General features: G+C 35.5%; 1 protein-coding gene and 1 long non-coding RNA gene across 22 annotated transcripts in view; one reads left to right on the top strand and one right to left on the bottom strand.

Annotated features, from left to right (window-relative positions):
- The window catches only part of TNNI3K (TNNI3 interacting kinase), a 301864-nt gene that overhangs the window by 102635 nt on the left and 184675 nt on the right, over positions 1-14554 (top strand). For 17 of the 21 annotated variants that reach the window (XR_006691546.3, XR_001484720.3, XM_074003744.1 and 14 more), the window contains 4 exons: positions 4312-4456; positions 4545-4649; positions 8600-8694; positions 9330-9479. Coding sequence is in view for 19 of the 21 variants with exons in the window: in XM_074003744.1 (XP_073859845.1) it covers positions 4312-4456; positions 4545-4649; positions 8600-8694; positions 9330-9479 (495 nt within the window). In the remaining 2 variants the exon portion in view is untranslated. The remainder of the gene's footprint in view (positions 1-4311; positions 4457-4544; positions 4650-8599; positions 8695-9329; positions 9480-14554) is intronic. The other 4 variants (XM_074003752.1, XM_005543016.5, XM_074003791.1 and 1 more) reach the window with 1 other exon arrangement.
- Positions 812-14554, bottom strand: part of LOC135964948 (uncharacterized) — a 43882-nt gene continuing 30139 nt past the window's right edge. Inside the window, exon 2 of the long non-coding RNA XR_010577687.2 lies at positions 812-3460. This is a non-coding gene — a long non-coding RNA (uncharacterized lncRNA). The remainder of the gene's footprint in view (positions 3461-14554) is intronic.

Genomic DNA, 14554 nt, shown 5'->3' with positions numbered 1-14554 from the left:
ATTCTTCCATTGACCCCCAAGAGACCCAATTAAAAGCCCAGCTGTAAGAACTGCTGGCCTTTGCAGCAGGAACAATACACATTTCCAAAAGGACACGGTTGTCAAATCTCTAGAACTGCCAGTTCCTAGGTCCAAAATTCAGATTGATATTTAGTTAATAAAGCTAACCAATGTTTTTTATCTACCCATAAGGAATACACAAAGTCTCCTAGAGACAACTGTGGCAAGAGACTAGGGTAATTTCCAGTTTCTAAGTTGTAAACAGGGGCCACTTTATTTCGTAAAATTTAAGAAACATAGCTTGCATTGTTTTCTATACGCCAGTATGCAGTAACTCAGGCAGCTACTTTAGAGCATTATTATAAACAACCTATGTTGTTAGGATGTAAGGAATGCTGTTCCTTGGACCTTGTTTAAGCAGTCTCTTTCATTTTGTTAGTTTAGAATAGGCACAGGTACACCTGTGTGAACCACTGAACACATAATCGTGTTTTTGAAACTGCTTCACTTTTCCAAGAGGTCAGGAACTGCATCACTTTTTCCTTTTATTATTGATGCCAACCTTAGCTTTTTATTCCTCTGCACAACTCCAGAGCTCAGTAGTGTCAAAATGAATGTCATTTATGATCAGCATGTCTCTAGGATCAAAAGACTCCTCTGCAAAAGGCATTGAAATGTGTAATACTACAGCCACATCCCCCTTACATGCCAGCATCATATGATACAATTTTTAACATTTTCTTTGTGGTGCATGCAAGTGTTACATGCCTCCTACTCAACTATTTTATAAAATCAAGAGACAGCATGACTCAGATTTTTAAGTATTTTTATTTCTTTCTAGTACATGCTTGATATTTAAGTTCCATTTGCACTTCAACCAATCGCAAAAAAATAAACCAGAAGATCTGCTATGCCAATGGACACTGTGCAGGACTTATTATCAGTGAGTTCACTTATTATAAAATGTAGCTAAGCCTCCAAATGATTTATTTTAGATCTGGACCCTGCCTGTGGTAAATGGACATAGCAGAAAGATTAAGTAAATAGCCCCAAAAGAGTACAATTTGAAATCCAGTCTTTACAGTATGTTTCCATGGTAACAGAATGTCACAAATGAAAATAAATTCAGGTTGCAAAATTACTCAAAATGTAATTCTGAAAGCACTTTCTTTAGTTCAGCATGTTTGGAAGGCTGACCTATTCAGTTAGGTATGTTTTAAATCTCTGTTCTGCTTCTTTGTATCTCTTAGGGTAACGAAAAAGAAGTATAATGCCCCCTAAATGAGATTGAAAAGGTTAAAATATTGATGGACTGCATAAGAAAAAAAATAGTGATACAGTCTTCAAAATATACCATTTTGATAATGTTAAAAATTGAAAATTTTAAATTTAGAATTAATAATTTTGTCATCTTAATCATAAATGCTATATTTCTTTTAAATAACACAATCCTTGCAACTGGATGGAGCTGGATATTACAGAAAGCCACAAAAAATTTCTAGAACATGCCCAGCCATAGGAAGTGTTTCACTTTTTGAAATATAGCTTCTTGGATGTATTACACAGATCTGTTACTGAAAGCTTATTAAAGACAGACCTGGGAGTAATTTTAAAGATCTTGTAGGACCTGCTGATATTGCTTGGTTAATCTGGAAAATTTTATTTTATTTTTAGAGTCAATAAGCAGAAGTAAAGAAGAAACAGCATCCATTCACCCAGTATTCAATATTTCTTTCAAAAGACATCACTATATACCCACTCTCTTCTAAACAGAGCACCAGGCACTAGATATTTTCCCAATAATGATTTACATGTATTTTTTGTTTTAAATTCTCCTTTATATGTTTCTCAATAAGATGCTAAGTTAGAGCACATAGAATGTTATCCATGCATTCAATTTTTCTAAGATATAATAATATATTTTCTTTTTTGTCTTTGCAAATTGGTCCAAGACAAAACTAAATACATCACAGTGACTGAAGCAAAAACAGATGTGTATACACATAAATTCTATGTCTGATTCCATATTTGTCCTGGCTTGTTCCTTCAGTTGGTATTTACATCTTCTTTGAAGGGAATAATGTTTCAGCCACTGCGGATAATTCACCAAGTAAATAACCTAATTTGAAGTTTACTGATTCAATTGGAGAGGAATACTGGGTGGGGCCAAGGATGGCCAAAGGCAAATTATAAATTCATAGAAGATTGCACTGCATTCTGCTTTGCATTTTTCCTCCTGAACCTTAAGAATTCTTATGTCACGCTCCAGATGCCCTGGACTCCTGACTGTTCTCAAATACTGACTTGTGGCATTGACTTTCCCTGGCTTAGAACAGAATGTGAACAAAGGAAAAGCTTTTTTAAAAGGGAGATAATCAAAAAAACCAAGAACATTCTTCTGAATGAAAGATGTATTTTTTCAGCTACTCATTAATAAAAAAAGATTCAAAGGTTTGTTTTTAATAACAGCCTTGGGAGGAGAAGCTCAATGACTTTGTTAAAGATTTCCCTTTGGCTTAAAATCTTGTAGGAAAATAAAATGAGGATGATTGTCTATAAATACAGCAGCTACAAGGCCTAATTAAGACCCTGTCTAGATTGACAAAGTAATCAAACAATAAAACAAATGGCTTTAGAGCAGTTGATTCCATTATTTTAGTTTTAAAAATTATTAAAGCCAGATTAGGAATTGAGCAGTTTGATGTTCAGTTGTTATTACTTCAGGACTGTAATTATTGACTGTTTAACTAGACTGTAAGTTGTTTGAGAGTATAGACTCTGCATTTATCTGTTATTAGCTTTGGACATAGCAAATTTCTAAGAGGGACATTAGTAAAAAGGTTAAGTAACTTTTATTAAATGTCTAGTATATGACAGGCTTCATGCTTGATAGAGGCTTTCCAATCATGATCCTCTTTATTCTTTTCGGCATCCCTGGAACAATGATCTTATTATATTGATTGTTACTGATAAGACATCCATACCTCCAACACTAGCTTAATGGCTAATACAGAGTGATCATTTGATTCTTGTTGAGGAATGAGAGTGTATCTGTCAAGTTTTTTTTCTTTCAAGTATTAGAAACTAACTCTTGCTAATTTAGTCATAAAATGAGTAGATTAAAGGATATCATGTAGCACATAGAATCTTCTTCAGAACAGAGTAGAAAGCCATGTTTGAAATTCTCACAGTGAGGAACAACATCCAAAATCATGCCCAAATGTGGTCCTGTGAAGATGCACTGCCACCCTTGCTAGGCACACATAAATTCTTGTGCTTCTGATGCCAACAATGAAGGGCATTGAATCTGTGGCTGGAATTGCTACCATGGGAAATTGGATGGAGCTACTGCCACGTTGCCAAGATAGATTAGGCCTTGCTTTTTATGTCATCAGCTCTGAAGTCAGTCTCATATGATGTGTTGATTGGAGGAGTCTACAGAGGTGTCCAGACCAGGGAACTGTTGAGAGTAAAAGTGTCATTAAGAATTATTCCAGGATAACAAGTCTAAACCAGGACATATGGTCACCCTCTGCTAATTCTGTTCCCTAGCTGCAAAGAGATCATGGAAAGCACATTTTCTGCTTCTATGATAGAATGTGGTCTTGGCTTCTCATTAGTACTCACAGTATACGGAATTACCCAAACATCAGAAGAGGTTATAAGGCTGGGTGTTCCAAAGAGAAGGACAAATGTGCACTACTGAATTAAGAATTGAATTTTAAATAACCTGTCTAAAGTAAAACAATTAATGAGGTCTGCCTAAGTCTAAAGCACTTTTCCTTTCATGATACCATGCTTTGCATAGTGTACTATGGTAATTTTCAGCTAAGGATATACATCAGAGCTGTTTACAATAGTATTGTAAACATACAGGTTGTGGGGTCCCACTCTAACCTACTGAACCCAAATCTCTGGGAATGGTGCTCTGGCCAGGATCTGTAATTCTTAACATCATTCAGAGAAAAAAAAAAATCAATTTGAAAGGTGATCCTTGTGGAAACAAGTCCACGTGTACCTTTTGGATGCTATTAGTTTCCCAAACTGTTCCATTGTTTGAGATAGATTTGATTTAATGTGTTCCATATAATTTATGGAAGCTAGAAGGAAACCTGTTTAATGTGGTAGTAGGCAATAGAATAAAATTATAATTTTAAAAATTGGTTGCCCTTAACTTCCTTTATTATTATCATTAACTGGCATTTCCAGGAATCACTCAAGTACTTAGAAATGTCTGTGGTACTATACATATGAAGGTTGAGAAATAAAGAATTCCAGATAACATATCCTTTTCTTTCTTGCTGATAACAGTGAATGCTCAAGATAATGAAGACCATGTCCCGCTCCATTTCTGTTCTCGATTTGGACACCATGATATAGTTAAGTATCTGCTGCAAAGTGATTTGGAAGTTCAACCTCATGCTGTTAATATCTATGGAGATACCCCCTTGCACCTGTGAGTATTATGTAGCGTTCCATAGGTCCTCCAGGTATACTGCATGTACTTGCTTACAATATTAACAAGATATTTTCTTCAAATCTAGGGCATGCTACAATGGCAAATTTGAAGTTGCCAAGGAAATCATCCAAATATCAGGAACAGAAAGTCTGACTAAGGAAAACATCTTCAGTGAAACTGCTTTTCATAGGTAAAAGAATATTTAAGTGCAATAGCGACTAAACTTAGCCGACACTCTAAAGCACCTGAAGTTGTGTGCATAAAGCAAGAACAAATAGTGGCAGATGTTGCAATCAGAGAGCAATAGCAGAGGTAGGGCAGAGGACAAAGAGCCCGAGCTAGATGCAGGGAAGAAAAGGTGGAGGCAGATGCTGCAGTCAGTACAACAGATGGGGCCGAAGCCAGATGCTGCGTTCCTGGCAGCAGCCACAAAGACAGGGACTGATGTTGCCAAGGCAACAAGCGTATCAACATCTGTAAGCATATTGCTTCTATTCCTCTTCACTCCATGGAAAGCTGCCAAAAAGGGATGCTCCCATAATCCTCCTCCAACAAGAATCTCATTACCAGAATTCATCAGCATTAAATGTGACACTTTTTTCCTTTCCACTTAAACCTTACGTGAAAATGTGTCTACCTATCTAAAACATCCATCTGTCAGCCTGTAAAAGCCTAGTCAGGGTGGCCACTCAAATACCTAAGAAAGCATTAGCTCTTCTCTAGGAATTCATGAGAGCCCTTTACGGTGTGCTCTAGAAAAGCACACTGAAGGAACAGCTGGGATTAGAAAAGTTGCAACCAAAAATAAAAGGAGAGAAAAAGAAAAGAAAGAAAAGGTTGCTAATAAGTCAGAGCGATAGTTCCCTAAAATGCCCAAAAGGAAGGTGGATGTTTTATAAAATCTAAGGCCTTCATTTTTAATGAGTAACTGTTTTGCTATAACAGTAAAAGCATAGTTTGTAGTAATTTGTATTTAGTAGGTCTTGAAAATTAGTTCGTTTGCCTACACATTACATATTTTTTATTAGTTTGTAACCTCTAAAAATGTATTTGAGACTAATTTGTTGTTCACATAAAGTTTTTGCATTGCATTGATGAATAATAAAAATGAGGAGACTCTCTTTTTTTCTTACCAAACTAAAATTAAGCTTGTGCTTCTGCATCAGACATCAACCTGTCAAATTTCACATACATTTCCAGATTTTTCTTGTCAGCCAAAGACTCAGTCAAAAAAACGGTGAAGTAAAACCACCGTTTATGGAATAGTGACCATATGCCAGATGATTTGCATCCATTATCTCGTCTAATCCTCACAACGTTTTATGAAGTTGGATTTATTATCTCTCTTTTACAGAAGAGAAAATTGAGGATCAGAAAAGCTATGTAATTTGCCAAAGTTCCTTATGGATAGAAAATAATGTTGCAAATGCCTACCTAATTCTAAATCCTGTGCTTTTTACATTTCTTCATGTTCTAGTACCAAAATATTTTGTCTGTTTTCTACACACTCAGTAACAGAACAGATGCAAGAACTCCTTAGATCATACCTTCAGTCAAACGGTTCAGTGGAATCTGTCCCTGCAGGGGACAGTTGGCAGAACTGATATGTACTGGTTGCTGGTATTCTCTTTCCCATTAGGTCATGCCTGTTACAGCTGACACCTCAGGCTAGTTTTCAAATAATTTTGCTACTTCATGCACTAAAATTGAAACCAACTGTAATCAGAGGGTGACTGTCACCTCTAAAAGATTGTCTATATGAGAAGATTTGTGAAGTGAGTTGAAAGTATATACCCAATTGTTTTATTTTGTGTAAGCCTGTGGCTACTCAGAGTTAACAGATTAATGTTTTTGTTGTATTCATTTTAAGCAAATATTTATAAAAGAATCTCCTTTTACATGAGGAATTCACTCTGAATACGAATTTTTCTATGTACAATCATAGTATTTTGCACAGAGTAAGCACTCAGCACATTTCTCTTGTGGTTTTCATATGTAAACACACACATATATATAAATATATATGTGTATATAGATGTACACATATACACATATATGTGCATGTATGTATGTGCATGTATGTATGTATATATATATACTCATATGTATACATATATATGTGCATATATTCAGAACTCATTTTCTGTAAGTAGTTTCTTTGAAAAAGAGCAATGAATCAATATTAAATGTGTACTGTTATGGGTCGTATTTATAATGCAAATAGTTAATGACATGATATATTGCACTGAGATGGTAGTTTTTTTATTCACTCAATAATTCAAGAAAGAGTTATTAAACACCTACCTTGTATTGCTGCTACTAGGGACATTAAGATGACAGGATTCTTTCCATCCTTAAAATAGCCCTATTGTAAGGTATCAAGGTAAACAGAGGTGTATCCAGTACCATATCACAGTGTGATAAGCACTGTAAGATTGAAATTACAAAGAAGCAGAGGGGTCAGCAATGAATTCTGCCTTTGGTTCATTAGGATACTTCATATTCAGTTTAATCAGATGAAGAATGAATGGTATTTCATGAAAGAAAAATGACTTAGGCAATGCCATCCCCCGAGGAGGAAATGCTAAGACCCAGTGAACTCCCTCTTTTTTCTAGAACCAAGTCCCTATGCCCTTCCTTTGGCCATTATTTAGTTGAGGCTTTGCCCAATGCTAGTTCCTTCCAGTCACTTATTACATACCTCATCTCTCTTCATGATTTGAATATACAGTACTGTTAGTTAACAAGTGATAGCAAAAGCAGAGGTATGAGGGAAACTACAGGAAAAGAACATTTATGAGAGAATTACTAATCAAAAAGTTAAATCCAGTAGTCATTACTAGGCATGTTAATTTCATACAAAATCTTTTTCTCAATGCATCTTAGCTTTCCCAGTAAACAGTAGAAATCAGAATTTCAGCTAAGTATTTCAACAAATCTATTTGCAAAATTTATCTTAAAAAATCTTATTTCCTTGCATCTTGAAATTTATTACTTTTTCCACAAATACTTTCTCACAACTGGAAAAAGCTGATAATGAAATGTCCTCTACAATTTGTAATGTGATTCTATAAGCATTAATTCACTTGAAATTTCAGCATCAATTTGGCAACTTGAGAAAGTATTGTCTATCATTGTTTTATAGATGGTAAAACTAAAACTCACAGAGGTCAAAGAACTTGTCCAGGACCTCTGGTTTGTGTGTGGCAGAATTCTGGATTTTGAGTCCACAACTAATGCTCCTTCAGTAAAATGAAAGCTTTGAGATCTTACTCTCTGGTCAAGGAAGTGTTTGAAGAGACAGTAGATGGTTTTACCGGGAATAATTTCAGATTGTGGCCTGGATTTGACTAAAACTCTCAGAACCCTCCTGAATTTCTAATTTGATTGTCCTGCAGAATAATTCCTAGGTCTTGCAGCTAAAAATGCACGGATCTCTTATATCTTATGTCCTTTTATGAAAAATAACTAATATCCCTGAAAACATTTGATTAAAAAACACTGGAAATTTTATACAGCTCTTTTCTGAAAGATCCAGATGTGAGAATCTTTAGAATTTTTCTCACCGTATATCCACGTTTTTATTTAGCCTTTGTAGATGGTGCTTGTTTATTTTTCATCATCTCCTCCCTTCTCTGTTTCTTTGGCTCTCTTATATACATGTGTGCGTCTAGAATGCCTGACTTAATCAGGGCTACATTTTTTTTGTTAGGACTGCCATAAAGAAATACCACAGACTGGGTGGCTTAAGCAACAGAAATTTATCATCTCACAGTCCTGGAGGATAGAAGTCCAAGATCAAGATGTCAACAGGTTTGGCTTCTCCTGAGGCCTCTTCCCTTGGCTTGCAGATGGCTGCCTTCTTGCTGTGTCTTCACATGGCTGCCTCTCTGTCTATGTCACCTGTGTCTTCATCCCAGATTCTTCTTATAAGGATGTCAGTCATATTGAATTGGGGCCCACCCTAATGACCCCATTTTAAGTTAAGTACCTCTTTAAAGACACAATCCCTAAATACAGTCTCATTGTCAGGTCATGAGGGTTATACCTTCAACATATGATTTTTTGAGGTGTAGGGGAGAGGGCACAATTTAGTCCATAACAAGGGCCTTCTATCTTTCTTGTTTTATGTTTTTTCAGTGCTTGTACCTATGGCAAGAGAATTGACCTAGTCAAATTTCTTCTTGATCAGAACGTCATAAACATCAACCACCAAGGAAGGGATGGGCACACTGGTAAGACTGTGATGAAAACATCACTAGTTCTAGATGCTTGTCAATGATTAAGAATAACGGTATGCAAAGGGATGTGAGGGCATTGGGAGTGCTCAACTCCAGTGGGAAAGGATATTTTATCAACTGGCATCATTTATAATTGATAATGACTGATAATAATGAAAAGCAGACTGACTTGGTCAATTTTATTATTGTGTTAAATTATTTGCAGTCAATGCATCCTCTTATGACCTGCACTAGGGACAGACTGATCACACTGCTCTGCCCTTGATTTGGTGATCAAAAAAAAAAAAAAAAAAAAAAAAAAAAAAAAAAACCTATGTCAGGTCTTTGTTCTTTTACTTGTGGAAAGATGCTAACACTTGTTCTTGGTAATTACGGTGGATGTAGAAATACTATAATTGTACTGAGGAAAAGACAGTCTCTATAGAAGACTGAGTACAATAGAATACCCGTTTTGCTTAAAGTAATGTCTCTTTTGGTCAATAATAAAATGAGTTCTTTATCAAAGAAATCAATCCTTACTTCATACCTTTGGAAATAATGCTATTATGTGGTGATAACTGTCTTTTGAAAATTTGGGGTGCAGTTTTTCTTTTTTCTCCTTTTGTTCTTTCAATTCTTTTCTGTTACAGGATTACACTCTGCTTGCTACCACGGTCACATTCGCCTGGTTCAGTTCTTACTGGATAATGGAGCTGATATGAATCTAGTGGCTTGTGATCCCAGCAGGTCTAGTGGTGAAAATGATGAGCAGACATGTTTGATGTGGGCTTATGAAAAAGGTATATTTTTAATCATCGTGTCTCTATAGTGATACATTGAACTGTGTGCATAGATTATGTCAGTGCATCAATAATTACTTTGCTTGCATGACTTGAACACTCTCATTTCTTCTGTAGATTTTACTTGAGTTTCTGGGGCCTTGGATCAAAGAGTCCAATACACTGTAATCAGAGAAGGCAACTCCTAGGCTGCAGATGAGCCAAAGGCATTCTCAGTATTGGCACTTTGAAAGGGAATAGTCACATTTCTAAGTACCAGAGAAACAAAATTGTGATGGCTAATGATAGTAGAGTGGGCTCAGAGCTAATCTTTATTTCTTATATGGGGGAATTTTGATGTGGTTTCAAATTTATAAGAAAGAAGTGAGTACAATGGGGGAAAAAAGAAATATTTGTCAGATCTAACCCTGCTGACAATGCCTGTGCTAGAAAAATGTGACGGAGCCAAGTATAAACTTATTTGAATATAAACTTATTTGCTTAAGTAGAAACTTATCTGAGCTCAAAGTGGTGAAAACTTGAGATCTGGTATGAGAACAACTGGATTTAAATCAAGCCATATTATTTGACCTTGTGCAAATTATTTAATATTTCTGAGCTCCATTTTCTTCATCTGAAAAATAAGGATTATAACTTCTACCTCATAAGATTGTAAGGATTAAATGAGATAATATACGCAAATTGCTTAGAACAGTGGCTGACACAAAATAAATACTAATTGCTATTTTAGTGTGATAGTAGTGTAGTAGTAGTAACTCCGAAATAAAGATGATTGATAACAAATTCATCATTTCAAAGGAGAAGTAACCAAAGACATTCAGATGGTGAAAAGCATCTTTGTAATTGTTATTGAGATATATTTGCCTCATAAGCGAGTTCTCCATATACACATACACTCCTAAGGAGTTTAGATTTTTATGAAAGAATACATAGTCTTTTATGAAAGAGTATATATTGTCTTTGAAATTACAGGTTATAATTGAATACTTTTAAAAATATACCAGATTTTAAAGTCACATTTTAGTTGTTATTTTAACTTTTGATGACTGCATTGTCTTTTTACGATATTAAAAATATGTAAAGAAACATAGTTATCTTTTTAAATACTAGAATCCTAAAAGATTGTACTGAAAATAGCAATTATTAAGCTATAAGATTTCCTAGCCTACCAAGTTGATTTAAAAGGTTTTCTGACTAAAGTGGGATATGGGCCAGGCACGGTGGCTCACGCCTGTAATCCCAGCACTTTGGGAGGCCAAGGTGGGCAGATCACGAGGTCAGGAGTTCGAGACCAGCCTGGCCAACATGGTGGAACCCCATCTCTACTAAAAATACAAAACTTAGTTGGGTGCAATGGTGGATGCTTGCAATCTCAGCTACTCTGGAGGCTGAGGCAGGAGAATCATTTGAACGCTGGAGGCAGAAGTTGCAGTGAGCTGAGATCACGCCATTGCACTTCAGCCTGGCAAGAGGGCGAGATTCCGTCTCAAAAATAAATAAATAAATAAATAAATAAATAAATAAAGTGAGACATGAAAGTCCATCAATGAAGGAAGAAATATAGTCTGATGAATGAAAATGAGGGGCTGTTGTAAGCATGCAGTAAGTATATAGACAAGGAGAAGGAAAAATGTACAGGTCTGAAGACTGCTAGTAGAAAAACAATATGGGAGTTACTTTAATAAAGACAAGTGAGCAGACATAGAATATTAAGTAATGAGTTAGATATAGGCCTGCTGTGTTTTGGTGGGCTTAGTTTGCTTTTTATTTGAATATTGTATAAATACAAACACATACACCTTTGCACGTATTATAACTGTATAGCTCAATGAATTTCACAGATTGAACTCACCCAGCACCCAAATGAAGAAACTGAACATAACAAATCCCCTAACAGCCCCATTGACATTCTCTTCCAATCACTCCCCTAAGGAAGTTACCGTGCCTTCTTGTGGCATAGTTTTTTTGCCACTTTCTGCACTTTATATAAATGAAATGCTATGGTATGTACTTCTTTGTGTCTGGCTTTTCTCAGCCAACAATATGTGGGATTCATTCACATTGTTGTAGGCAGTTATAGATTGTTCATTCTTATGTTGTATAGTATAATGTTTTGTGACTATATCACAACTTTTAAAATTCATTCTACTGTTCATGAGCATTTGGATAATTTTCAATTTGGTGCTATTAAGAGTATTGTGTTATGAACATTCATATACCTAGATATATGTCTTTCATTGAACATATGGTTGCATTTCTATTAGATATAAAGGTGTTGTACTTTGTATTAAAAAATATAGGTAGCTCCATATCTAAATATCAATTGGAAAATTTTAAATGTTCTGAAATCTCAGGAGGCCTTACTAAATTCTGTCTCCTCAACACACTGCATTTATTCAAGTGATTCTTAGACAGTGTCTCTCAAGAAATGTGAGCTTCAGTGTAAGACTGTTTACAAAGCATTAGTCTTCCGGAAGGCAGCTCAGATATTGCTGCTGCAGCTATCTCTTCACAGGGGTTGGCTTTGTTTGTTTTTAGTTGATTGAGAGTGATAGTCGAAAACTGGCTTTACTTTTATTTTTCGTGGAATTCCACACTTTTATGAAACAATGAATCATTGTGTAAGCTTCTAAGATTTCCTATGAAATGTCAACAAAGATCCTTTAGCTTAGAGGACTTGCCCACTGGCCTCTGCAACATATGCTGTATTTGTCACCGTATTTGTTCAAACTAATGTGCCAGGCATCAGTGTTGCGTTCCATTATTACTATGAATTTTAACAAATTGAATGTTCTTGCTCAGAAGACAGATGGATGTTTTGCATATGTTCTAGGGCAAAGCAAGTCAAATGACAAAATGAAATTGTTGCTATTTTTCTCTTCCTAAAAAAATGTTGCATTGTTTTCATGTGTTCAGGGAGAATTGAAGTGGCCTTGTTAATATTGTCAGCAGTGCACCTGTCCCTGTATCCTTTGAAACAAAAAATGCTTCCCTGTCTCCTTGGAGAGGGAATTACTATATTAATTGATATGGCATACTAAGGAGTTCCCTGAGCAATTTCAAGGTAAAGTTGAGGAAGGACTAAAACTTTAGTTGATGTAAGAATAGCCCCATTGTGGTTTACCATGTACCCTATCCTATCCCGGGAGAGATAAACAAGAAGGGAGCTTCACAATCAAGGGTATCTATTTGAATAGGTGTACTTTTGGATACATTCAATTTAAATAGTCCATCCTAGTCTAATCTCTTAACAGAAAACTGTGGAGTCTTTCTCAGCAGCACCCGTCTCTGTCTGAATGGCTTTAAGCCAAAGTTTTCACCTGACTCAAGCTAAATTTTAGCTGACCTTCTTTCTACTATTCGGATATGGCACATTGAAGTGTGATTTGGAGTTCTGGAAGAGTTATATATACTCTTTTGGAATATTTTCAGAAAAGGGTTTACTCACTATGGTTCCCTGTGGAATCAGATATAAAGAATGCTTTCTATTTGCATAGCTCTTCTAACCTAAATATATCAAAATCAATCTTGAAAATAATTTTCCTGGTGACCTTCATCCTACACAGAAGCCTACTGTTTAAGTTTCAATATTTATCTGCCAGACTGCTTAGAGCTCCAATTTTACAGTATTTAGAGTGTTTCCCCTCCCCATCTCCCCCCTTCTTCGTTTCTACTATTCCATCTGAAAGTGTAGCGATCGCTGTCTCACTCACTTGGATTTGTTCTGCCCTTTCCCTGTGGTACAAAGGACCTGTATGAATCAATTTAAATTGGTCAGAAGAAATAGCCAGCAGCCTGCTTATGTTCAAATCCTCTGCCCTAATCACTAGTATGGAAAACCCATTGAAAAGACCTACACATAATCTTACATCCATTGCATTAAAGATGAAACTGCCAAATTGAAAAGATCTCAGCCAATTAGAATTGAACACATAGCTCAATAGTGTGTTTGGCAGTTAGATTTGAAAAGGCTGCCTTTGACAAAGAAAAGCACTCCTTTATATCAGGCTGTTTAGGGTCAGAAAATAACCCAAACTGAAACAGAACTAAAAACTTCTTATTCACTTCAGTACTGACACCAGTTAAAGTAATACACAGAGGCTCCTATCACAATATCTAATTACCCAGAATACAATATTTGTATATGGCAAAGGTGCCTAATTCACAGTGACAAGAAGCTGGAGGTGGAGAATTAGTGAATAAGTGAGCAAAAACAATAAAAATCAAGGCTCCTCTACCATGATATATACTTTGTTCATTCCTTTTGACAAGTGTAGTATTGTGTGAATTATTTGTAGTAAACATACTATAGTGTATTCTCTTAAAGTAATGAAATCTTACAGTAATGAGTTTCTACAGTTTTTAGACAGTAAAAAAATAACTGAGAGATGAGGGTGGGAGAGGAGTACAAGTAAGAAGAGAGAGATACATTACATTATTTGATAAATTTTCACCAATGGATTATGAACTCCCAGGCTTTTTCTGTATTGAATTCCTATCTATTTCAAGTTTAGTTACTTAGTTTAGTGATACTAGTTCAGTGTGCAAGAGTGGATTGGGGTAAGGAATCTATGTGTGAATTTTTGTTTTTGTATACTGGTTATTTTCTTACATGTTTAGCTGCTCTCTTTTAAAAAATAAGTAAAATAATCTCAACTGTCATTAGAATGGAAAGAACCTTCATCATTGCAGGGAGATAACTCACAAAAATGTTTTTTGAAATATAATAATGTAAGAATTCACATACTTAAAATGGATAGTAAAAGAGAACTTACGTTCATTGAGTATCTGTTACATATGCATGTATACGTATATATAATTTAATCAAAGTAACCCTTTAAATTGTTATTATCTTTGTTTTACAGATAAAGAGATTAAGACCTAGGGCTGTTGAGTCACACTTGCCCAACCCATGCAGTTGTTGAGTACAGCGTCAATACCAAATAGGGGGTCTGTCTTATTGTAGAATTCAAGCTCTTACCAACACACTGTAAAATTAGATCTAAGCCAAAACTCCATCCTTATTATTTAATGACCTTAGGCAAGTTCTTTAACCTCTTTCAGCATTTACCCTC

Source organism: Macaca fascicularis, chromosome 1 (genome assembly GCF_037993035.2).
Source record: "Macaca fascicularis isolate 582-1 chromosome 1, T2T-MFA8v1.1".
NCBI lineage: Eukaryota > Metazoa > Chordata > Mammalia > Primates > Cercopithecidae > Macaca > Macaca fascicularis.
The sequence above is the reverse complement of the archived record's forward strand: the minus strand, read 5'-3'. Positions and strand labels throughout refer to the sequence as shown.